This window comes from Ceratotherium simum, chromosome 16 (assembly GCF_057802395.1).
Source record: "Ceratotherium simum simum isolate JZ-2026a chromosome 16, ASM5780239v1, whole genome shotgun sequence".
NCBI lineage: Eukaryota > Metazoa > Chordata > Mammalia > Perissodactyla > Rhinocerotidae > Ceratotherium > Ceratotherium simum.
The window spans coordinates 28,626,847-28,653,213 of NC_141915.1; the positions used below are offsets into that span (position 1 = coordinate 28,626,847).

The 26,367-nt window shown below is 39.8% G+C and overlaps 2 protein-coding genes across 11 annotated transcripts in view; one reads left to right on the top strand and one right to left on the bottom strand.

Moving 5' to 3' along the window:
• Positions 1-1,877: 1,877 nt before the first annotated feature.
• On the bottom strand, positions 1,878-26,013 carry PRR11 (proline rich 11). Of its 3 annotated transcripts, none has more exons than XM_087440909.1 (10): positions 25,911-26,013; positions 16,917-17,052; positions 15,334-15,484; positions 14,972-15,094; positions 12,238-12,498; positions 11,189-11,287; positions 10,724-10,833; positions 9,327-9,386; positions 9,141-9,237; positions 1,878-6,095 (listed from the first exon to the last, which is right to left on the bottom strand). In XM_087440909.1, exons 2-10 carry the CDS (start codon positions 17,045-17,047, stop codon positions 6,027-6,029), a joined length of 1,101 nt encoding a protein of 366 aa, XP_087297035.1. In that variant the 5' UTR covers positions 17,048-17,052; positions 25,911-26,013; the 3' UTR covers positions 1,878-6,026. The 3 variants fall into 3 exon arrangements, with proteins under 3 accessions (XP_087297035.1, XP_014646378.1, XP_087297036.1); XM_014790892.2 differs by having other exon boundaries at positions 25,822-25,977; XM_087440910.1 differs by lacking the exon at positions 25,911-26,013 and adding an exon at positions 17,162-17,270.
• TRIM37 (tripartite motif containing 37) overlaps positions 25,677-26,367 on the top strand; it is a 187,189-nt gene continuing 186,498 nt past the window's right edge. For 2 of the 8 annotated variants that reach the window (XM_087440895.1, XM_087440894.1), the window contains exon 1: positions 25,677-25,881. The gene's annotated coding sequence lies outside the window, so the exon portion shown is untranslated. The remainder of the gene's footprint in view (positions 25,882-26,367) is intronic. The other 6 variants (XM_087440893.1, XM_087440902.1, XM_087440897.1 and 3 more) reach the window with 4 other exon arrangements.

Consider the following 26,367-nt stretch of genomic DNA (forward strand, 5'->3'; position numbering starts at 1 on the left):
ACGCACCGCTTCTCTGGCCACGCTGAGGTCGCGTCCCACATACGGCAACTAGAAGGCTGTGCAACTATGACATACAACTATCTACTGGGGCTTTGGGGGGAAAAAAAAAATCATTATGTTGTACACCTTAATATAATGTTATCTGTCAATTACATCTCAATAAAACTGGAGGGGAAAAAAGAATTATCTCATTTAATCCTCAAAGGAAGGGTGGGGTCCTAAGTCATGATTGTGTTATTTTTAAAATATTAAGCTATATGGGGCTTCCATAAATTCTTCTCAACCAACTCTTATTTACTAACAAGAATTTAGCAAGGAGTAGGGGTGGGTTTTTTCTTTTTTTGTGTGTGTGAGGAAGATCAGCCCTGAACTAACATCCATGCTAATCCTCCTCTTTTTGCTGAGGAAGACGAGCTCTGAGCTAACATCTATTGCCAATCCTTCTCCTTTTTTTTTTCTTTCCCCAAAGCCCCAGTAGATAGTTGCATATCATAGTTGCACATCCTTCTAGTTGCTGTATGTGGGACGTGGCCTCAGCATGGCTGGAGAAGCGGTGCGTCGGTGCGTGCATGGGATCCGAACCCGGCCGCCAGTAGCAGAGCACACGCACTTAACCGCTAAGCCACGGGGCGGCCCAGGGGTGGGTTTTTAAATGTATTTTTAAAGATTTTGTTTGTCTATTGCTCTTTACTTGTTCCCTTCTCTACTTCTACATGTCCAGATCCTATCTTTCTTTGGAAAGCCAACTAAAATGAGAAATTCTACATGTTTATTCACATAAATTATATTGTGATCCTCACCATGTAGATTATTTGCTATGTTCAGAATGTGACTTTGCTGATATAAGATCATTTTAACAATTCCTTGACTTATAAATCCAGGAAAAATAGTGTATATTAACCACACACATTGTACAGAATTTCCCAAGTAAACAAAATGTGGAAAAACCAAATGGAAAAGACTCTTTGAAGAAAACAGGAGCAACAAGAACTCTCATACTTTTCTGAAGGAATCATGGATTGATACAACCACTTTGGAAAACCAGTTTGACAGTATCTAGAAAATGGGCACATTAAGAGGTACAAACTCCCAGTCATGAAATCAATGTCATGGGGATGTAATGTATGGCATAGAGAATATAGTCAATAATATAACAACTTTGTATGATGACAGATGGTAACTAGACTTATCATGGTGATCATTTCATAATGTATATAAATATAGAATCACTATGATGTACATCTGAAACTAATAGGATATTGTTTATCAATTATACTTCAATTAAAAAAAGAAAGAAAATAGGCATACTTTATATCCTAGCAGATCCACTCCTAGGTATACACATTAGAGTAATTCCTGTATATATGTACATGCTCAAGAATGTTCATAACGGCATGTATGGTTCATAATAGCCCCAAACTAGAAACAATCCCAATGTTCATTAACAAACATCATCAACAATAATGAATTAATAACTCTATTCACACACCAAAAATAATCTATAGCTTTACACAATAACATGGTTGAATCTTAAAACTAAGTGTTGATTGAAAGAAACCAGAAACAAAAAAATACATAATGTATGTTTCTGTTTATATAGAGTTCAAAAGCAAGCAAAATAAATCATAGCATTTAGGGACGCATACTTAGAGGGTAAAATCAAAGAAATATTTATTGTAACAAGCAGATCAGTACTTACTTCTTGAAGAAAGGGATTATGATAGGGGAGGGAGACAGGCAAGGCTTCTAAGACACTTATAATATCTCTTTCTTGGTGGTTACGTGATTGCTTTATGATTTATAGATTTATGTTTTATGCACTTTTCTGTATGTATTATATTTCTAGTGAAAAAATGTTAAAAAAGAGAAAAACCAAAGGTTTTTAAAATTACTCTTTATTTAAAAACATAACCAGATGCACCTTGGTTGTTTATGCTCTCTAGGTGTCTTCAACTCTGGTTGTCATTCAGTCTCAAATAAACATTGGAAACATACGATCAGCAATAGTTTAATGAAGCCACAGCGTTTACAGGGTTCTCAAATGGGTACAATATAAAATCTGTTATAAAAAGTAGTAAAAAATTCAGGGTAGAACACATTTTAATACTGGTACAATGGCAGTAGCAGCTTTACAAATGTTTATCTATAGGATTTCTATAGCATTTTTTTTATGAACCTTTATCCCACAAGAATGATCAAATCACTTAAATTAAATTGATATAGCACAGGGTGGTTTAATAATATTATAAACATTAGAAGTCCACCAGGGCAGGCCCCGTGGCTTAGCAGTTAAGTGCGCACGCTCCAATACTGGCGGCCTGGGTTCGGATCCCGGGCACGCACCAACACACCGCTTCTCCGGCCATGCTGAGGCCCCGTCCCACATACAGCAACTAGAAGGATGTGAAACTATAACATACAACTATCTACTGGGGCTTTGGGGGGGAAAAAAAAAAAAAAAGGAGGAGGGGCCGGCCCCGTGGCTTAGTGGTTAGGTGCACGTGCTCCGCTACTGGCGGCCCGGGTTCGGATCCCGGGCTCCCACTGACGCACTGCTTCTCCGGCCATGCTGAGGCCACGTCCCACATACAGCAACTAGAAGGATGTGAAACTGTAACATACAACTATCTACTGGGGCTTTGGGGGGGAAAAAAAAAAAAAGGAGGGGCCGGCCCCGTGGCTTAGTGGTTAGGTGCACGTGCTCCGCTACTGGCGGCCCGGGTTCGGATCCCGGGCTCCCACTGACGCACTGCTTCTCCGGCCATGCTGAGGCCACATCCCACATACAGCAACTAGAAGGATGTGCAACTATGACATACAACTATCTACTGGGGCTTTGGGGAAAAAAAAGGAGGAGGATTGGCAGTGGATGTTAGTTCAGAGCCGGTCTTCCTCAGCAAGAGGAGGATTAGCATGGATGTTAGCTCAGGGCTGATCTTCCTCACAAAAAAAAAAAAAAAAAAAGTGCACCATAGGGGGCCGGCCCCCTGGCCTAGCGCTTAAGTGCGCACCTTCGGCTGCTGGTGGCCCAGGTTCAGATCCTGGACGCACACTGACACACCGCTTGTCGGGCCATGCTGTGGCAGCATCCCACATAAATTGGAGGAAGATGGGCACGGATGTTAGCTCAGGGCCAGTCTTCCTTGGCAAAAAGAGGAGGATTGGCATGGATGTTAGCTCAGGGCTGATCTTCCTCACAAAAAAAAGAAGCGCACCATAAAATATTCTGATATAAATGCTCAACTGGGGGCCAGTACCGTGGCTTAGCGGTTAAGTGCTCGTGCTGCGCTACTGGCAGCCTGGGCTTGGATCCCCAGTGTGCACCGAGGCACTGCTTGTCCGGCCATGCTGAGGTGGCGTCCCACATGCAGCAGCTAGAAGGATGTGCAACTATGGCATGCAACTATCTACTGGGGCCTTGGGGAGAAAAAGGGAAAAAAAGGAGGAGGATTGGCAATAGATGTTAGCTCAGGGCCAGTCTTCTTCAGCAAAAAGAGGAGGATTGGCATGGATGTTAGCTCAGGGCTGATCTTCCTCACAAAAAAAAAAAATAAATAAATACTTAACTGCTTTATTCTCAGTGATCATTCCCTTTATTCTTACATAATGTAAACATAAAATTATTAGAAGCAGCTATGTTTCTTAACTTCACTATCTGTTTAATTTTCATCCATAAACGTGTTATAAACATAAATGTGAGTCTCATAAAAACACAACAGGGTGTGCTTTCTAGTCTGGCGACTTTCCACAACCCTTTATTTGGCATCTCAAAGCTATATTTATCTGTGGAAATATAGACATTTCTGGGCAATTGCCAAAATATCTTTTTAGCCTAAGCTAATCAGGGATATTTCAAGGATATCATCTATGTATCTACTTCCTGTCATGCTAGCAAGTGCACTGAAGATCTGAAACTCTTTGTTCCCTATGTATCCACGAGGAGCTGCTATCCTTATTCTTGGAACTGCAGTGGAGGTCATCAGCATGAAAGCTAATCCTGCACCTTCAGTCACACTCACCCTAATGAGAGTTCTCCTTCCTCCATGATACTTAGCACATTAGTGATGGGGATCCTGGCTGAAGCTACAGTAGTGTCCACTGCTAAGTACGTATGTCTGACGAACTGGGGGCTCCCAGAAATACTTGGCAACTTTGTAGGTGGCTGACTGATAGGGCTGCCTATATAAAATATAGGATGCCCAGATAAAAATCTCAATTTCAGATAAACAATGAAAATTTTTTTTAGTATAAATACGTCCCATGCAATATTTGGGACCTACTTATAGTAAAAAAATTATTCATTGTTTAATGGGACATATTTATACTTAAAAGTTATTTGTTGGGGCTGCCCCACGGCGTAGTGGTTAAGTTTGGTATATTCCACTTTGGTGGCCTGGGTTCGCAGGTTTGGATCACTTGTCAGCCATGCTGAGCTGGTGACCCACATACAAAGTGGAGGAAGACTGGCACAGATGTTAGCTTAGGGCCAATGTTCCTCAAGCAAAAAAAGAGGAAGATTGGCAACAGATGTTAGCTCAGGGCTAATCTTCCTAAGCCAAAAAAAAAAAAAAAGCTTATTTGTGTTTATCTGAAATTCAAATTTGATTGGGTGTCATGTATTTATATTTGCTAAATATGGCAACCTTGGACTGGAAGGAAAGAACAAAATCCACTGAGGTGTGTATTATTACTGTTATTCAATTGACAGGTTGTTGAGGACAGGGAATCAGGTCTCACGGTGAAGCCACTATGTACCACAGAGAATCCTTGGCAGGGCACTGTGGAAAATACAAGGTTTGTGTTGAGGTCTTCATGAAATTTATATGTAGCTGCAGGAATGTGGACAGCAGATATAAAAGTAAGGAATATCTCAGACTTCAGTGAGCCAGATATAACTACCTACCTAAGATGCTAGAAATGATACATTCTAATTTTTCTTGTTGTTGTTGAGGAAGACTGGCCCTGAGCTAATATCTGTGGCCAATCTTTCTCTTTTTGCTCGAGGAAGATTGTCCTTGAGCTAACATCTGTGCCAATCCTCTTCTATTTTGTATATGTGATGCTGCCACAGCATGGCTTGATGAGCAGTGTGTAGGTCCACACCCGAGATCCAAACTCGCGAACCCTGGGCAGCTGAAGCAGAGAGCCTGAATTTAATCATTACCCCACCGGGCCAGCCGCAATACACTCTAATTTTTATGGTCACATTGGACCTTTTGCTTCAAATCCTTTTGGAAAATAGTTGGGTTTGGATGGGGGATGGTCTTACCTCCTAATTGTTTATAGTACACAGAAATCAAATCTAGAGGGTCTTTTTTTTTCCCCCCAGAAGATTGACCCTGAGCTAACATCTGTTGCCAATCTTCCTCTTTTTCCTTTTGTTCTCCCCAAAGCCTGAGTACCTAGCTGTATATCATAGTTGTAGAGTTGTTGCTCTTCTATATCGGACACCACCTTAGCATGGCTTGATGAGCAGTGAGTAGGTCCGTGCCCAGGATCCAAACCAGCGAAACCTGGCCCACCGAAGTAGAGCATGAGAACTTAACCGCTATGCAACCGGGCCAACCCCTAGAGGGTCTTTTTTATTGATTAAGTTTGTAGCACTTAATGAATGCATGAGCTTCATAGGCTAAAATACTTTTCAATTACCCAAGAATACTCAAGATGAACAGGAACCAGGTGATTTTCTTATTGTTATAACTGCACCTATAGAGTATAAGCTACAGTTATGTAGTTAAATTTGAACAACTTCTCCAACCTAAATTGGGTAATTCCAGGATAAAATCACTTTGGAGATTCCATTTTTCCATCTGTTCTCTTATAGAACATGCAAACTAGAAAATATCCAAATACCCACTTTACACCACAGTATGAATGGGCTCCATACATACTTTAATTCTCCAAATGGAATTATGTATTAGAATAATTACTTATACATACCCTACTATATTAAAAAAAAGAGACAATTGGAGTGATTTTATCTGTATATTTTGTGGATTATCACATGGAGTCTGGCAGAGTTGGCATCAGTTTTGTTCATCAAAGCTGCTTGTAGGAAGCGGTTGAGTTTGAGTTGGGCTTCTAGGGTGAGCCAGCTATAAAAAAAAATTCCAATTATTATGTGAGTTACATTCCCATGGCCAACATAGTTCTCCTTCTTCCTCACTAACAGAACCCAGATTTGTGCAGGGCAGCAGTGCACCCAGATTCTAAAAACCACTTTTCCCAGCTTCCCTGATGTAATCAGAAGTTCCTGGATAATGCCTGTTTATTTTATTTATTTATTTATTTTTGGTGAGGAAGATTAGCCCTGAGCTAACATCTGTTGCTAATCCTCCTCTTTTTGCTGAGGAAGATTGGCCCTGGGCTAACATCTGTGCCCATCTTCCTACTTTATACGTTGGACCCCTGCCACAGCATGGCTTGATAAGCAGTGCATAGGCCTGTGCCCAGGATCCGAACCTGTGAACCCCCCGGCCACCGAAGCGGAGCACGTGAACTTAACCACTATGCCACAGGGCCTGCCCCTAGATAATGCCTGTTTAAAGAGATGAGGGGTAGCTTAGCTAGCACATCCTTTTGCCTTTTGCCCTTCTCCTTATCTTGCTTAGAATGTGGACACGAGGCTTCAGGAAGTGTAGCCATTCTGCACCATGAACATAAAAGCCACACATTAAGGATGGAAAAGCAGTGATGACATGGTGAAGCTGCTATACCAGCTGTGAACTGTCTACTTCCCAAGGGAATATGTAGGCTAGAAAAATAAGCCCCTTGTTGGTTAAGCCACTGTAGTCAGATTTCTGTTACTCGTAGCCAAATGCAAAACCTAACTAAAACAGTTGCTTCAAAGTTAAAGAAAAAAGGAAGCCTAAGGGCTGGATGGGAAAAGTCATTCTATGTCTAAAAACAGTTTTTACTAGACATCCTCCTAGTGATAAGAAATTTTCACATATTGAGGTATATGGGGTAGCTATTCTGGTTTAAACCTGATGTGACCTGAACTAAAGAAGCCTGACTTATGGCCTGTCAAACATACACTGTACATCTGCTTTAACCGTTAAGATAGGGATGCATTAAACATTATCTGAAAGTAAAAGAAGGCACTCTTTGCAGATAAAGATGCATACTTCCTTTCTTATGAAGCCAGTATAAGTAACGTCAGTATCAGTACTCCTTTGAAGATAAGTTTCCTTCCCCACCCCCCCAGCCGGCAACATCAGAGTCATGTTGACCTGCTAATCTGCAGCTGAGTATCTCTTTGAAACTTTGATGTATATGTATCCTGGGTGCTTTTGATGTATATTCTTTGTTCTAAAAAAGGTATAAAACTGTACTGAAAACCATAGTTCTCTGGAACACTTTTTTCCTTTGTGGAGACTGCCTTCCTGGGATAGTCCTCAACTTGGTTAAAGTAAATCTCACCTTATCTGTCTTATCTATAGATTGGTTATTGTTTATTTATATCAACACTAGTAAGTGGATTTTGGGGAGTACAACATACGGCATAGGTCTTATCTGTGATTTTTGATGTGGTTGCTCAATATGTGGTTTATTTATTTATTATTTGGGTTTATTATTTATTATATTTTCATTTGTTTCCACATTACCCAACCCACTATAGTAGTTATGGGGTGGGGCAAGGACAAAAAGGATCCTAGAGCCAAATAAAGAAAGGAAAAGGCTTAGTCCTTTAGTGAGGCCTCTGCCCTCTGCCCCTGTCCATTATAATTTGTGATATCACTAAGGAACATGATCTAGGGGTAGACTCCTATTGGATGCTCCAAAAGAAGGAAAGAGGAATCTGGCCACACCTCCAAAGAAGGTCAAACATTGCCCAGGAGGACCAAGTTGATTGGCAAGAGGGAAACCAAGCTGTCCTGCAAAAGGCACTGATTCTTTTTTTTTGCTGAGGAAGATTCACCCAGAGCCAACATCTGCTGCCAATCTCCCTCTTTTTGTATGTGAGCCGCTGCCACACCATGGCCACTGACAGACGAGTGGTATAGGTCCACGACTGGGAACGGAACCTGGGCTGCCAAAGCAGAGTGCGCCAAACTTAACCACTAGGACACCAGGGCTGGCCCAAAAGGCACTGATTCTTAACAAGGAAATGAAGGGAGGGCAGTGTTGTGGTGGGAGAGTGTCAGCAGTGAAGTCTGTAGTGTGTCTCTGCTGCCAGAGGGAGACAGAAATATAAGCTTCATAGCCAAAGATGCCAGCAGCCCTGTGTCCCAGCACTCTAGCAGGGGTGGCAGGATGGCTGCTCCTCACAGTTCTGATGATAGAGGTGATCAGGGAGATGATGGGACAAACAAGATTTGGAAGAAATCATACAAGGGCCAGCTGATGTACTGAATTTGGTGTGTGGGTCATACATGTACACGACAAAGAAGAAAGCTGCCAAGACCTTTTCCTACCAACTCTGCGTGATCTAACTCCTATCTACATCTCCATCCTTGTCTTTCACCACTGTCAGACTTGCTTTGTGTTACAGCCACACTGCACACTTTTCAATTCCTCACATAGGCCGTGATCTCTCCCTACCATGAGACCCTTGCACATGCTGTTCTTTCTGCCTGGAACTCTCTCCTCCCTGACATCCAAGGTGGGCCTACCCCACACCCTGGAGGTACCCTTCCCAGTTAATACCTATTCATCCTTCAAGTCTCACTTCATCTCTTCCTAAATCATCCAGGCTAGATCAAGTTCCTCTATGGGTTCCCACAGAACCCTGTTCCTTTCTTTCACAGTGCTTACCCCAGTGCAAAATTATACAAATATGTGATTATTTGATTAATCTCTATTTTTCTCAATAGACTGAAAACTCCAAGACAGTAGATTTTTGTCTATTTTTGCTTACCACTATATCCCTGGCACTCCAGCACAGTGCCTGGCATATAGGAAGTGCTTAATAAATACTTATTAAAGGAATTAAGAAAATCAGACATTCATTGCTAAAGTGGAGATGATAATCCTAGCTACCTCAGAGAATTTTATGAAGCCTAAATATGAAAGTGCTTTGTAAAGCATAAGGTACCATTTAAAAATTATGATTATTATTAAACATGATGCTTTAGATTATGATTCTAAATAAATGATTTTGAAGAAAAGGAACCAAATTTTTTTTTCTAAAGGCTTACCTGAAATTTTCTCCTCAAAGCTCGGGTCATTACTGGGGTCAGCCCAGTTCCTGTTTCCATATTTTCTTTATTGGTAAGTGGGGTTCCACCTGGACTCCTGCAAAGGTATTAAAAATATTAGGAGCTGTGTTTCATGCCAACTTTTCAAATGAATTTAGAAAGCATAAAGATAAGAGAACGTATTACCTCTCTACATTGACTTTTCTAAGTAGTTTCCGTAGATCTATCTGGCTTTTACCAGGAGTACTGATAAAATAAAGATGTGGAAAGTTTAGAGCTTGCCAGATTTTATCATTTTTCCCAAAGCAAAGCAATCATTTCTATAGGCAACATCCTAGAAAGTAGTTCTAATTTGTTACATTAAAAAATAGCAGTAGGAGCAGGCCCGGGGGCGTAGTGGTTAAGTTTGCACGCTCTGCTTCAGCAGCCCAGGGATTCGCAGGTACGGATCCTGGGCATGGACATACGCCCTGCTTATCAAGCCGTGCTGTAGCAGGCGTCCCACATAAAGTAGAGGAAGATGGGCACGGATGTTAGCCCAGGGCCAATCTTCCTCAGCAAAAAAAGAAGAGGAGGATTGGCAACAGATGTTAGCTCAGGGCTGATCTTCCTCACCAAAAATAAATAAATAAACAAATAAAAATAGCAGTAGATGCCAATAGGAGCATAAGGTGGTATGATCATTCTAATAAGTAATATTTTTTGATTCAGTAATTACATGTACAAGAATCCATCTTAGGGGAAAACTAACCTATGCACACAGATGATGGACAAGGCTGTTCATTGAAGAGTTATAGAAATAAAAAATCATAAATAACCTAAATGTCTCAAAACAGGATTTTATCTATGAAATTTACACATAAGAAACTGCATATATTGAAGAAGTCAAAATGATGCTGTAAACTAATTTTTAATAAGATGGGGGAAGGTCAGGACAAATTAAACGGGAAGAGCCGTAACTGTGTGTACAGTACGATTATGCACAGGTATATACACACATACATATCATAGTTCAATTCCAAGACATACTAGTTTTTATATTTTATTATTTATGAAATCAAGCTGTTTTCAAAATTCTTGATAATATTTCTTCCACCCCCCAAATCTGTTATTAAATCAATGGTGTATCTTATAATAAACAGCATCATGAAATGGAAATAACAGAGTACCTGCTTAGAAAAAGGCTAGAATGATAAACAACAGTATGTTAACAGAGACTATTTCCAATGATAGGATTATTTGGATGATTTTGTTTTCTTTTTCTTTCTTTCTTTTTTTTTGCTGAGGAAGATTCGCCCTGAGCTAACACCTATTGCCAATCTTCCTCTATTTTGTATGGGAGCTGCTGCCACAGCATGGCCACTGATGAGTGGTGTAGGTCTGTGCCTGGGGAACCAAACCTGGCCCGCTGAACTTAACCACTAGACCACTGGGGCTGGCCCTGATTTTTGTTTTCTTCATTAAACTTTTCTGTAGATTTCAATATTCTTACATGAGCGGTTATATAACTTTTAAAGTTAGAAATAAGCAAAAAAATCATTCTTTTAAGTAGCAATAGAGCATAACACTGTGCAGTTCCTTACATGAAGACATTTGTAACTTGAGTTAACACTTTGGAGCTGGGTTTCAGGGTAACATGCTTCAGGTCAGAGACAGTAACTAGTGGATTCCATGCCTTTGGTGATGGTACAAGCTTTAATCACAAAATGAGACATTATTAAAAACACATTTAAAAATATCATTCAAAATGTAAACATGCTGGAACCATGAACATTTCCCTACTGGGTATGTGTAAGACATATCCACTACTCTATTCAATTTTTATTCCAAAGCGTCAAAGTACATCTCTACTTTTTCAGACTAATGATAAAACTGCCCAATTAAATAATTTTGAGATCTACACATTCTGTTGAGGAGATCCAAAACTACACAAATAAAACATCAAATACCTTGGAATGGTTTCTATACACAAGACTAATGCTTATTTTCCGTAAAGGGACAACCAGGTTAAAAGCTGAAAGACCATGATGTAGTCAATGACATCTTACCTTCTTCTTTTCATCAAAACTCTGTGTCTTCTTTAATTTCACAGTCATTAGATCTTTAACTGTTATCTGCATAGGTCCATCTTTTTTTAATGGTCCAGCCTTAAAATAGAGGGAGAGGTTAGAATTCAAATTGGAGCCAGGATTTCTAGTCAAATGCAAATCCAAATCTAGTGTTTAAAGACTTAGAGTTAAAAATTAACTGTCATTTACCCGAGGAGCCTATCAAATTCTTTCCACTCAAGCAAAAATCATCCTGTTTTCAGCACCCATGGATGCTAAGGCTATTGAAAAATATTCATCAAAATGTAAGCCTTTGATAGTAAATAAGAGATAGGTTAGTTCCTTGCAACTATGCATCCTCCTTAGGAGTCATTATAAGACAAGAGTTGAAGGAGTTCCTCAAATCAAAGTGAAGTTTTGCCTGAACTACCTAAAAAAGATGACTCAGTTCCCATAGAGCGAGAACGTATACTCAGAGAGGTATATACTAGGGCAAATATAACAACAGGCTATGGATTTAACTCAGTCATTTCAAGCCAAATGTGTCTGTAGTAAAAATTCAGCAGGTTTTTAAACAGGCTTATGCCTATCTAAGTGATTCACAGATATTCTGGTCCCCTTGGCAGATAAGTAACTCTAATGGAGACTGGTTCTCCAGCTTAATGATATTATACTTTAGGATCCACCAACTCTTTGTATTCTGACTTCACTCACGAAGCCATCTTCTGTTCTTAATTTGGTTTCCCAGGGAGGTTTTCATTTTGGTAAAAAGATATACTGAGAGGCTAATAGGACTCTCCCACTCTACTGGGTTTCATTCATTTATCCTTAAAAAAAAAAAAAAATCACTTTCATTTCTAAATCCAGCTTTCGCGAGTTCCCAGGGGACTGAGTTTTTAAAAACAAAAGAATTGACACAATTAAGATATGGAATCAGAACAAAATGTAGCCTTCCTGTCAAAGCCCTTAGCCCAGCCTTAAAAAGCCACCTGCCTTTACTCTTCCAATACACACTGACCAAAACACACATTTACCAGATTGTTTTTTACCTGAAGAGCTTTAGCGAGATTGGATTTTCTGAGCATTAAAGGTGCTATCGGTGGTGGAGGTAGAGGCAGAGGAGGTGGTGGAGGCGGTGGAGGCAGAGGTGGAGGAGGAGGAAGATGGCTGACTGGCTGTGGCAGTGTGGGAGGAAGTGCAGCTCCGGATTCTCCAGGGGTGGTTACAGCACATGCAGGCACATCTGTGAGTTTACCACTCATGTGACATGTTTGACCACAGCTTCGACAGGAAGAATTTTCTGAGACAGTCTGGAAGTAGGCATTACATTTGGCAATGAATAACAGATTAATTTGGTTCTTGTAACTGAGCGTCATCAAACACAGTGTATTGAATGCTTTCTCAGTATACCATGTGCTTCATAATCTTTTCTCATTTATCGTAAGCAAATTCATTCATTCATCCACTCACTCATTCATTCATCTATCTGTTTTGTGTGTGCTATATGCCAGGCACTGTGGGTACAATGTGAGCCCTGTCTGTCACCTCATGGAGCTGACAGTCTGGTGAGGAAGACAGACATGAAACACACAAACACACTCAAAGCAAAACAAAATAATATTTCAATAAGAGCAATCAAGTGTGCTGTGAACATGAATAGCTAGAGGCCTGGGGAGTGATATTTAGCCATGATCTCAAGGATGAACTTAGGCTTACCAGGCGAAGAAAGGGGATAAAGACTGGGGGAAGAGAGTCCCTGACAGAGGGAAAAATACCTAATGCAGCCAAGAATATAGTATATTCAAGGGACTGAAAAAGGCCAAGAGGCTGGAACATGACTGTTGTGGGCTGAATTGTGTCCCTCCCCCAAATTCATGTGTTGAAGCCCTAACCCCCAAGTACCTCAGAATGTGACTGTGTTTGGAGGTAGGGCCTTTAAAGAGGTGATTAAGTTAAAAAGAGGCTGTTAGGGTGGGCTCTAATCCAATCTGGCTGGTGTCCCTATAAAAAGAGGAGATTTGAACATACAAGGGAGATACCAGGCATGTGCACAGAGAAAAGACCATTTGAGGACACAATAAGCAAGCCAAGGAGAAAGGCCTTAGAAGAAACCAACCCTAACACCTTGAGCCCAGACTTCTAGCCTCCAAAACTGTAAGAAATTTAATTTCTGTTGTATAAGCTAGCCAGTCTGTGCTACTTTGTTATGGCAGCCCAAGCAAACTAATACAATGACTCTATAAAGTAAGACGGTATATTAGTTTCCTATGGCTGCTATAACAAATTATCACAAAAACTTGGTGGCTTAAAACAATCAAAATTAATTCTCTCACAGTGTTGGAGATTAGAAGTCCGAAATCAAGGTATCAGCAGGGCTGTACTCCCTCCCAAGGCTCTAAGGAAGAATCTGTTCCTTGCCTCTTCCAGCTTCTGGTATCTATTGGCATTCCTTGGTGTGAAGCCGCATCACTCTAGTCTCTGCCTTTGTGGTCTCACTGCTCCTCCTTTTCCTGTATGTTCTGCTCCATGTGTCTCATTTATAAGGATATGTAATTGGATTTAGGGTCCACCCAGATAATGCAGTATGATTTCCTCACTTCAAAATCTTTAACTTCACATTTGCAAAGACCTTTTTCCCAAATAAGGTAATATTTACAGGTTCCATGAATTAGGACGTGGACATATTTTTAGGGGAGCCATCATTCAGCCCACTACAGATGGTATCTTCCCCATTTTATAGATGAGGAAACTGAGGTCCAGAGGAGTGAGGTGATTTGACTTTCCTTCTCTGACTAGTTCATTTTGAGGTACAAATTCTGGGAGCAGGGGTATGATCCCAGAAGCTTTTCTCCAAACTAATGAGCACAATGTTTATTCCTTGGGTTTTAGACACTGAGAATAGGGGCCTTGCTTAGGGGAATTTGGAGAGAGTAGATATTTATAGTTTTTTCCTGCCTGTATCAGTCAAGAAAATAGAAACCACTAAGTATTTGAAAGAGGGGGAATGTAATGTAGGGAGTTGGGTACACTGCTGATGCAAGAGCTGAGAAGCACACAAGGGACAGTGAGGCAGCCCAGAGACTAGCAACACCAGAAAGCCATGAACACCCTGAGGCTGGAGGGAGAAAGGGAAGAGCAGTGTAACCAGATCTCTGGAACTGGGTTAACCCAGAGAATCAAGAAACATAGACTCTGGGCCGGCCCCGTGGCTTGGCGGTTAGGTGCGTGAGCTCCGCTGCTGGCGGCCCGGGTTCGGATCCCGGGCGCGCAGCGACGCACCACTTCTCCGGCCATGCTGAGGCCGCGTCCCACACGCAGCAACTAGAAGGATGTGCAGCTATGACATACAACTATCTACGGGGGCTTTGGGGGAAAAAATTAAAAAAAAAAAAAAAAAAAAAAAAAGAAACATAGACTCACCTAGTGGGAGCTGAAATCAAGGAGACAACTACAACCATCACTGGAGAAATCACCCAACACAGAGAACGAAGAGGAAAAATACCCCATCTTCTCCCTCCCTCTAGTCTCTCATCACTGTCTCCCATTAGCCCAGCACTGCCAGGAGCCAGATGACATGGAGCTTGGGAAATGTAGCCTGCAGGGATCAGCCCCCCTGCAATACAGAGCAGAGCCTCTGAAGTTTAAGGAATAGATCTGAGGGCAAACGGGCCCAGGACTAGCACTTGCCTGTAGTCATTCCTCCTGGTGAAAGCACACTAGGATTCCTATGGGGGACAACCCCTTCTCTCCTCACCTAACTGTTTTTTATTTGACAATACGAACCTTCAGTGCTTCCTGGAGCTTGCATAATTCGCTTTCCAAAATGCAAAACCGTTCTTTTAGACTGTGAAGTTCTCGGCGGCAGAAACGGGATGGCAAAATGGTGTCTTGCAATACTTCTAAACTCTGCAATCAAAAATAAACCAGCCTGAATCCAATGAGCAATATGATAAGGACAAGAAAAAAAGACAAAAATGTGGTTTGATGTATGTTTTATAGAAGCAAAGGCAGACATGACCCCATAATTTCATCTTCTCTGAGCTTAGCCTGAGTGTTGTGCTGACCTGAGCGCACACACATGTGAACACACATACCAAGTGTGTAGAAAAACTGTATTGCTGAAAACAGGTATATCCAACCCATACCTGGGTAATGCACCTCTGGCACCAGCTGTATACAGACCACACTCTATTTGTCCAAAGTTTTACTGCATCTTTGATATTGGGAAATTTGAAGTTCCAGGATGATCTTAGCCAGCTTCTGCTAAGGGGTCTATCTGTTGAAGGAATAACCACTCTATAGGAAAAACAAAACCAAACAAAGCAAAAACTCCTGAGTTGGAATAACAGCCTCTAATTAAATAACAAGCTAGTTTTATAGTATGACTCAGCAGCAGAGACTACCTAAAGCCAAATTCTTCATTCAATTCCAGAATTCTGAGATTCACTTATACAATAAATATTTGTTGACTAAATAAATAGTAACGAATAAAATAAAATAAATGGTAAATAAATAGGCATCAGGGATTCAGTAATGGACAAAATAGATAAAAACCCTGCCCTCATGGAGTTTAGTCTCATGGAAGAAAGGTAAAAATAAGTAAATAAATAACATATATCGGTTGGTAGGTAGTGAGTAAATGCTAAGGAGAACAAGATAAAGCAAGAAAGGGGGAATGTGAAATGTTGGATGGAGGTGAAATTTTAGATAGAGTAGCCAGGGGAAGTCTCACTGAGACGGTGACTTTTGAGAAAAAACTTAAAGGAAGTAAAGAGACTGGCAATGCAAATATCTGGGAGTAGAACATTCCAGGCAAGGGCAATAGTAATTGCAAAGGCTCTGAGGTGAAAGCTCGTCTGAAGCGTCTTGAGGAATAGCAAGGAAGCCAAAATGACTAGGGTGGAGAGACTGAAGTGTAGGGGACTAGGAAATAATGAGGGTCAGCTCATAAAGGCCTTGTGGGACATACAAAGGACTTTAATTTTTACTGAGAAAGACATTGGAGAGTTTTAAGCAGAGGAGCAATATGCCATGATTTTAACAGGCTCACTCTAGCTGCTGTGTTGAAATATACTGCAGAGGGGGCAAGGGCAGAAGCAGGAAGACCAGTCAGGGGGCTTTCTCAATATTCAGGAGACATAGAGAAGAGTCAAGGATGATATCATGATTACTGCTTTCTGAGGGCCTGTTTTAAAATTTTTCCATAAAGAGAGCTATAACGACAAAATGTATAAAGTATGTTATTGTGAAAACTAGTACCCCAGGGTTCCTAGAACTTAGAGTCTCTTTCAGTAACACATTTAAGCTCTGAGTCCCAGAGAATAACTGACCAAACTTCACCAAAACTAAGATTTAAATTCTAATCCTATGTCCCTCTTTCATCACTTAGTTGCCAGATTTATGCAATCAAATTGACTAGGAAAAGAGAAAATAGTTATTGTGTACCTCCAACACAATTCCTTGTGATTTTTGCTCTGGACTCTTAAACTACAGTTGCCACATAAAATTCAGGATGGTCAGATAAAATTTAATTTCAGACAAAGGATGAATAATTTTTTAGTATAAGTATATTGCAAATGTTGAATGGGATAATACTAAAAACTTATTTGTTGTTTATCTGAAATTCAAATTTAACTGGGCATTCTGTATTTTTATCTGCTGAATCTAGTAACTTTATCCTAAACTGATCTGATTTTTAATATTTTCTCTGTTCCACATTACGCCTTACCTTTCTGGCGAGGGTGGTGGTGGAGGGGGAGGTGTAATTAGCTTGGACTGAAAGTGAGAGGCTTCTTTTTTTTTGAATAATCTTTTTGCTTTGGCTTTTAGTTTTCTTCTTCGTTGCTTGAACTTGGGCATGATCTCTACGGAGAAAATTTTTTTTACATTTTTTATTGAAGAATAATATATACATATGAAAAATGCACAAATCTTAAGTGTATAGTTCAATGAATTATCAGAAAGTAAACATACCCCTGTAACTACCATCTTGGTAGGAAATAGGTCACTACTAGCATTCCAGAAGTTCTCTAAAAGGGAGAAAAATTTTTTTTTTTGGTGAGGAAGATGGGCCCTGAGCTAATATCTGTGCCCATCTTCCTCCACTTTGCATATGGGACGCTGCCACAGCATGGCTTGATGAGCAGTGTGTCAGTCCATGGCCGGGATTCGAACCTGTGAACCCTGGGCCTCCAGAGCAGAGCGCATGAACCTAACCACTATGCCACAGGGCTGGCCCCTGAAAGGGAGAAAAATTTAAACCCAGATTTAAACTATCTCTCGAGAGACCTTGGCTTTGGCATTACATTAATCTCTAATTTTGTTTTGCTTATCTTGTTTTTCTTCATTAAGTCAAGTGAATTTCCCTTTCTTTATAACAGAGAAAATGGATATAACTGGATTATAGTCAGTTATTAAAAGGAAGTAAGTTTCTTTGCCAGTAACGCTTACCGTAACATCCACTGTAATAGGTAGAGTTGGTAATGGACAATTAACCATTATAGAATGTCCACTTACTTTTAGGCACCTTCACATACATTTTCTCAATGACTCCTCACTATCCTGCAAGATATTATCCCTGAGGAAGAAGTTTTTATTCTCATTTTTACATAAGAATAAACCAAGGCTTAGAAAGATTAGATGATTTGCCCAATGTAGTGAAATAAGGTATTAAGTCCTGATCTGTAAGTCTCCAAAGACCATGTTCTTTCTAATACACTGTGGTGCAATAGATTAAATAGGTGATACACAACGTAATAACAATTACCCCAAATCTAAGATGTGTTTCAAAACATTTATTTAAAGCATTTCTAAGCACTATCTAGTATATTTAGATTTTAATCCATATATTTTCTGAAGAAAATTAAGTCTGAGCTAGTTTGATGTGAAGATGTGCTTTGCTGGTTTTAGCTGTTGCTACCTGAGGAACAAAGATGTTGGTATTCAAGTAGCAGAACTAAAAATGGTCTCAAGGGCTAGGCCTCCTTCCCTTCAAACTTACATTTGAATAGGAACAATCGGCCTTTAAAATACACATTCATTCCACTTTTGTTCACCCAGTAACCTTCTAGCACTTGGTATGCAGCTCTAGGCTTGCTCAGCAATCAGATTCCACTGGCTGAAGAACCTCCCCCCACCCCGCTGCGGGTTGTGAAAACTCAGAAGTGGCTTAGTTTCAAAAGCGCTGGACTTGCAGAGGGCACCCCTAATGGCAATGGGTGACAGTGCATATATTATCAGCCCTCCTAGAAGTAAAGGTTCTTGATGGGATCTTACTGAACTAATTGCCAGGTCTCAAATTAACAGAGCATTTTTCTTAATTGTTCTTAGAAGCTTGGGAGACACATCAAAAAATAGTTGACTTCAACTCTATTATGTCACCTTTTCTTCCTGCTGAAATAATGAAGGAAGGCCATGCATGGATTATTAAACACAAGGGATGTTTAAAAGATTGATTGATTTTTTAAAAAAAACTTAACACAGAACAAAAATACTCTGAATGAAGATGTTTAGGAAAGCCTCAGAGGAAGCAGCAATCTTGTGGTTGCCTGAAAAAAATGTTAAACCTCATCAAATCCACGCCTACAACCTCCTATGGAGAAATGTCACTGGAAACCTCTACCCAAGGCCCAAAGTTCACTGGTTGGGATTCCTAAATCTGAGACTTCCATGGTAACCTCTCCTTCCTAATCTTCCATCTGCTTCCCAGCCCTCCTGGCTTCTGTTCCCTCTCTCCCCTTGATATCTTTTTTTAGAGATCAAACTGACACAGAGAACCGGCCTCCTGCCTCTTTTTCTTGTAGCCACCAATCTCTAAGTTATGAAAATAGACTTTAGAAAGGAGCTGGACATTTTGGTTAAACTTAGTGGATTGACTGTACCTTTATCTCCACTCCTATGTGTGTTGGGGTTGGCACCAAGTCTTACATTTTCAAGAAGTCTGTGAGTCATTTGTTAAACATGTCCACCATTAAAATTAAATTATGTAAACTTACAATTAGATAATTTATACTTAAAAAGGTAATAAATATGCAAAAGTCATCATTTCCTAATGATTTTACTATCATCTATGCTCTTGAGGTTGTTTACCTTATTGTATCTATATAATGAAAATGCTACAGAATGATGTATTAGTGCTCATTTCTTCCTAGATTCACATTCCGTGACTTCATATTGGAAACTTGAAATTGGCCATGATGGGTGTATTTATACCACAGATATTATAAAATACTACAGATTAGGGCTTGATTTATTATTGTGTCGATTGTTAAGAAAGTGATGAAGAAAATGTCAATAATGCAGAGTAAACTTAAAAATTTATCTTGTGTGTAGTCATTACATTGTGAATAGCACAAAAAATTGAGGAATATTATTCCAGTATTTGGAAACTATTATCTGATTCATCAAAGATGTTGCATACATAACTGAAGTGAAATTCCAACATAAAGTCTTTGTGTTTTGCTTTTTGTTTTGCTTTGTGTTTTGTTTTTACTCCACAGAGTAAATGAAAATATCAACCAACATTCATATCAGGACTACATTTGTTCTTAAATTACAACCACAGTTTGGCTATAGATATAAGAAATCTGTAAAAATTAGTATAGCATTCTATGAGAATCAATTGGTTATATGAAATTTACAGGAAAGAGTATTATGTATTTTATTATTATTTATAATAATTATTATATTATTACTTTATATCAGTAAATTTTTAATAAAATTATGCTTATATATTTATGAAACATTTATCAGCACACTACTGCTCCACTCCCTTCTGAAACACGAAAAAGCAGTAAAGGAATAAAAAAGGCATAAACTCATATGACAAAGGATGGGAACAGAGACTACAGTAGATGATAGATGTCAACGAAATTATGGAAAATGGTAAGCAGATGGAGGAATGCTAATTGACTTGGCAGAGCAGAGGAAAGCTGAGGCTTGATTGTGTGTGGTAGGGAAGCAACAGAAAGTAAGACAATTCTTAAAACTCTGAGGAAGATTTGGGACCTGGAAGGACCTAATATCTTTGAAGGTTTGGGGTACGGCTAAAATAGGACTAGTTAAAAGTCGTTATAAAGATCGGATAGGCCTCTGGAGTCTATTCTCCTGTCCTTGCAGCCAGACAGTTCTGCTTGGCTTTCATGTCCTCTCCAGTAAAGATGGGCACATTAATTCTCTGGAGAAGTTGAGCAATAGAGGTGCTGAATTCTGGGCCACGAGGCATAGCAGGGTCATGTGTGTGTCACCATACAGAAGATAAGGGATGATCCTGAACTGAAAAGTGAGATTTTCAATCCCCTTCCTCAGCTCAGCTCCCAGAACACAGGCCACCAGGTTTATTATTATTTATTTTATATTATTTATTATTTATTAACACAGGCAGATTAATTCCCTGCCTCAAACCCCCTCCTCCCTCATTCCCCCTGCAGGAGACTAGATTTCTTTCCAGGGAAATTGGCTGGCCCACGTAAAAAGACCTACATATATTGACATTTGCGGTTCCCCCCAAATGGCCAAGTCCTTGATCAATTACCCCTTGCGGTGCCCACAGATGGACAATATCAACCTCTCCTATATCAAGCTTCCAATCATCTTTTTTGTGCCTATCTTTGACAAGTAAGAGCCAAGGATCATCAGTCATTTTAGGAAAGTCTCTAACTTGAAAGACAGAGCCCAAAATAAAAAGAAAAAAGCTATTTCCATTTCAAAGGAAATGGAAAGAATGTAGGAAACAGAAGAAAACTTCAGAAAAAAGAGAAATATCTTCAGAAAATAAGATATCACATTCATGAAGCAAGAAGGATGACAAAAAGCTTTTAAAAATTAAAAATAGAAATTTAAAAAATGTAATAGAACAGTTAGAAGATAAAAATTTGAGGAGAGAACAGAGAAAATGGAGAGAATTTTATCAAATAAACAATACAAAAATATTCCCCAGAACTGAAGGACTTGAATTTCCAGATTGAAATGGTCCACTCAGTATAATGAATAAAAGAAGATTCATATTGAGGGATGCCAACATTTTGTTGTTAGTGCCGTCCAGGGATTCCGACTCCTACCAGCCCTGTGTACAGCAGGGAGGAAGCCTGCTCCATCTTTTTGCACCATCCTCTCACTGTGCTGTCTCAGCCAATGCTCTGCTGCTATTCATAGGATTTTTTTTTTTTTTTTTTTTTTGGTGAGGAAGATCAGCTCTGAGCTAACATCCATGCCAATCTTCCTCTTTTTGCTGAGGAAGACTGGCCCTGAGCTAACATCCCTGCCGATCTTCCTCTACTTTATATGGGACGCCGCCACAGCATGGCCTGACAAACGGTGCGTCCCCGGGATCCGAACCGGGTCACCAGCAGTGGAGTGCCCGCACTTAACTGCTATGCCATGGGGATGGCCCTATTCATAGGATTTTTTTTTTTTTTTTGTGAGGGAGATCAGCCCTGAGCTAACATCCGTGCTAATCCTCCTCTTTTTGCTGAGGAAGACCAGCTCTGAGCTAACGTCTATTGCCAATCCTCCTCCTTTTTTTTCTTCCCCAAAGCCCCAGTAGATAGTTGTACGTCATAGTTGCACATCCTTCTAGTTGCTGTATGAGGGGCGCGGCCTCAGCATGGCCCGAGAAGCGGTGCGTCAGTGTGCGCCTGGGATCCGAACCCAGGCTGTCAGTAGCCGAGTGCACGCACCTAACCGCTAAGCCACCAGGGCCGGCCCTATTCATAGGATTTTTTTTTTTTTTTAATTTTTTGCTTATTGCAGTAACACTGGTTTATGACATTGTAAAAATTTCAGGTGTACATCATTGTACTTCTATTTCTGCATAGATTACATCATGATTTTAATGGTCAATTTTTTCGCAAGTGGATGGCCGGGTCCTTCTACCTCGTCTGTCCTAGTCTGGAAGCTCTGCCGAAATCTGTCTACCGTGGTCCATCTGAAACATAGCTTTCAGGGTCACAGCAATACCCTCCATGGCAGTATGACAATAGATGGGTGGTGTGGTTCTCTAATCAAGACACAGACTGGGGTGCAGAATCCTAACCACTAGACCACCAGGGCTGGCTTGGTATGTACTATTAGCTGGAAAATTAGAGTACCACCATTCTAAAACTGGGCCATCTTTTTCTAGCCCTTTCTTGGTGGTTTTTCCAGTGCCCATGCATTCAAATATCTAAAGAGTCCTACACAAGCTGATGTAGGTCATTTTGGAGATTATTTTTCAGTGAAAAAAAAAAAAAAATCTAGGAACTAAATCATATTTTCTCCTCTCTCTGCCTCTGTCTGTGTGTATGTGTGTGTCCCCTGAGCTCTGGGTCATTGTTACTCTAATAGTCTTCTAATTAAATATAGAAATTAGCACATATAGAGAATTAAGAGAATATGTCAAATTTGTCAGGGTGGAAAGGCAGAGTCTGAGATAATTCCTAGATTAACATTCCATTCAAAAATAATCACAGCTCTTCCAAAAATGAAAAATAATGAATTCCTACATCAAACAAGACAGAGAACTCAGCAAGCTAAGGTTCATTTTATTATCATTGCTTTATTAAAAGCATGAGAATCTGCAGAGGATAATTGTCCAATTGGAAGAGCATATATCAGTCTTCCTCTAGGTTAAAACACATAGACTTGTCCCCTTTCCGAAAGAGTAAAGAGACATACAAATTCTTTTTGCTGGATTAAGTGGTATTCCAATTGCTAACACTAGATAGAAGCTCATTCTTTCATGATTACTCAAAGCATTTTTCCTATATTTTAATTGAAAGTATTCTTCTTTTTTTTTTTTTTTGATGGGTAAGATTCGCCCTAAGCTAACATCTGTTGCCAATCTTCCCCTTTTTTTGTGTGAGCCGCCACCACAGCATGGCCACTGACAGACAAGTGGTGTGGTTCCATGCCTGGGAACTGAACCCAGGTTGCCAAAGCAGGGTGCCATGAACTTTAACCACTAGGCCGTTGGGGCTGGCCCCTCTTTCTTCATTTTTATCTGCCTTGTTTTGAAAAGAATTTAAAGTCAATTAAAAAAACCTGTACCACAACATGATTAAAAAATTAAAAAAAGGTAAGTAAGGAAATTAGGATACTCCATTATAAAATAGAATATATAAAATATATATATTACACTTATATACATATATTCATGTACATGAATCAGAAATATTTCTCTGATTAATTCATCCTGTCCCGTATCCTCACCATCCCTCCCCTTTCTGTCCTCTAACTTCGGTGGCCTTCACCATCTTTCCCCTCGGCTTTCCCGTTTCCGTCTTTTGCTATGGTCTATTTTCCCCTACTCTTATGTATTATAACATATTTATTTATATTTATGTATATATTATTATTTATGTATTATAATATATCTATTTTTAGGTATATATATATTATATATAAATATTACATAAATATATTATATTATAATATATATTATATATCATACACATACCCCTATACAGAAAGATGACAATTGGTGAATCTAGGTGAATGATATATAAGTGTTAATTATACTTTTCTTGCAAATTTCCTCAAGTTAGAAAATTTTCAAAATAAAGTATATATAAATGTGTATAAATATGTAAAATTTATATATACACACATAAAAGTTTGTAGTTTTTGGCTGAGCAGCATTAGTTGTAGACATAATGATACTTCACTCCTAGATACTTCAGCTTGAGTTTCCTAACATGGACATGGACATTCTCCTACAAAACCATAATCACAGTTGAGAAATTTAACCTTGATATTATCTAATAAACAGTCCATATTCAAATTACCCAGCTGTCTCAATAACATCTCTGCTCACTTCCCCTTTCCACATTGCATTTAACTGTAGTGTCTCTTTAGTCTCCTTTAATTTATAACAGTTCCCCAGCCTTTTTATATGAGTATTTGCCTTTCTTCAGAGTCATATGTTTGAAGTGTCCAGGCCAGTTGTTTTGGAAAGTGTTTCTCAGTTTCGGTTTGTCTGAGTGTTCCTGCAATGATCCTCCTGCCTTCAGTCTTTCCTCTTGCCAGTTCATTTTCTACACTTTTACTAGAGTTAGTTTTTTAAAACAAAAATACGATCCTGATATTGCTTAAAAGTATGGGAAGGTTCCTTATCACCCACTGGATAAACCAAATTCCTTAGCTTACCTTTCAAAGATTTTCACAATTTAGCTGTAATGGCTCTTTGCAGCCTCATTTCTTCTAGTGATTAGTAGTATACCAAACACCTGAAGTACAAAATACTTTCTACAGTGTTATCAGCCTTTCTCCCTGCTTGGGGTATCCTCCTCCAGGTCAACTTATATAGCCTTCAAGATTCTGTTACTTTTTCTCACAGATATTTGTTGAGTGCTTATAATCCACCAGGTAATATGGTAGGTGCTGGGATACAATTCTGAACAAGACCAATCTAGTCTCTGTCCTTACGGAATGTATACCGGCTCAAATGTCATCTCTTTTGTGCTTCTATAGCACTTTATATGCACTCTTATTATAATATTTATTATACTGCATTGTAATTTTTGTTTGTATGTTTGTCACTCTGCCGGACTGAGAGCTTTTCAAGGGAAGGATAAATTTTATTCATCTTTTGTTCCCCAGGGCTTAGAGTACAGCAAGCACTAAATAATCTTTCATTCAATAAATGAATGAAAAAAATCATTCCTGCAAAGTGTTAGCTAGCAAGTGTTCTCTCTTTTAGTTAAGGAATATGCTTTAATACAATAAAATTCTGGAAAATCTCTTGGTGAGCGAGGTTTTTAGTTCTTCAAATCATACCACATCTTCATATGGTTAGAGGATGGGTCCAAAACTATTTCCACTAGGAAGATGCACTAAATAATAGCCTAAGAATTTCAGTCTTCTGTAGAAGTTGGCATTGCTGCTTCTATTAAAACTCTACCCTGTGATATGAAAAGTGCTTTTGGTCAGAGGACACTTCCAAAGCTGTGGCAGCAATGGAAATGACAATTGCATTTCATTACCATCTTCCTAAAACATATTTCTATGGAGATTTCTTACACTCTCCCATAAACAGCTTTCAGTCAAGTAATCAATTTCCATTACCTGTTCAACTGATTCCTCTTGAACATCCATAGGATTATTTCTGGTAGTACTTGCTTATATTTAATTTTACGTTTTATGCTGTGCAGCATTGCTATTTTAGTTCTTGTTTTCTTTAAAGAGATTGCAGCTCCCTAAAGCCTAGTCCAGCACAGTATTAGGCACATAGTAAACAGGGCACACTTTTAAAATTAAAACTCGCACAGAACGTCGGAAGATATTAAGACTATATCAAGGAACATAGTAATATTTCCTGCCAAGAAATGTACGTTCTCAAACTTTAATGTGCATAAGAATCACTGGGTGTGTTAAAATGCATCTTCTGATTCAGTAGGTTTGGGTGGAGCCCGGTAATTTGCATTTTTAACAAGCGCCCAAGTGATGCAGATGCTGTTGGTCCGCGGACCACATTTTGAGTAGCAAAGATGTAAAGAACTGTGCAAAAGGAAGGCAGATTTTTTTGCGCCAAAACATTTTGCAGAGCGTAAATTAATACAAGTATGGTTAGGATGGAGCCCTGCCGAGAACTTCTTACGCAGCCTCAAATCTCTTCTTCCCCGCTCCATCTCCCATTCGAGTCCAGCCAAAGTCCTCACCTCTGTAAACCGTAAGAACGCAAGCAGCAACAGGCCCAGCTACGGAAGACACGAACCCAGGTAACAAAGGAAGATCTCCCTGCACTTACTAGTCTAAGAGCACGGGGATTAGATGGAGTCCCGGCAGCGGCGTCTCCCTCGCCATTAAAGAAAAATTCAAAATTAAAACCTTATCGTGGACGGACCAATCGTAGTCATGGTCTCGCCACGATTCGCTCTCGCGGTAGCGCAGGAGCACAGCTTGGCTTGTGATTGGCTGAGATAGTACCACGCTCCGGCCAATCAGAGCTGAGGCGCTTCTTGTATGAATAACGAGAAGGCGGGAGCGAAGAGGAGGGGAAGCAGGAGAGGAAAGAAGGTGTGTCACGTCCCCTGTGCTGTTTGTGGAAGCTTTTGTGTAACTGGTTGGCTCTTTTACAGATTGCACCAATCGCCAGCTCTTCTCTGCTGAGCCCTAACTATGAAATTGAAAGTTGATATGAGGGTGCAGCCAATGGGAAAAAAAAAAGTGTACAGTAGCCAATCCTCCTGCGGCGTTTTGTGTCT

What these genes read in the sequence shown, in the direction of transcription:
- PRR11 (XM_087440909.1), bottom strand. Translation starts at nt 17,047, where the DNA reads ATGCCCAAGTTCAAGCAACGAAGAAGAAAACTAAAAGCCAAAGCAAAA. An exon ending in GTTTTGATGAAAAGAAGAAG is followed by an intron (nt 10,834 to 11,188) that starts GTAAGATGTCAT and finishes TTGTGATTAAAG; the next exon opens with CTTGTACCATCACCAAAGGC. An exon ending in CAAGTTACAAATGTCTTCAT is followed by an intron (nt 9,387 to 10,723) that starts GTAAGGAACTGC and finishes TTATTTTATCAG; the next exon opens with TACTCCTGGTAAAAGCCAGA.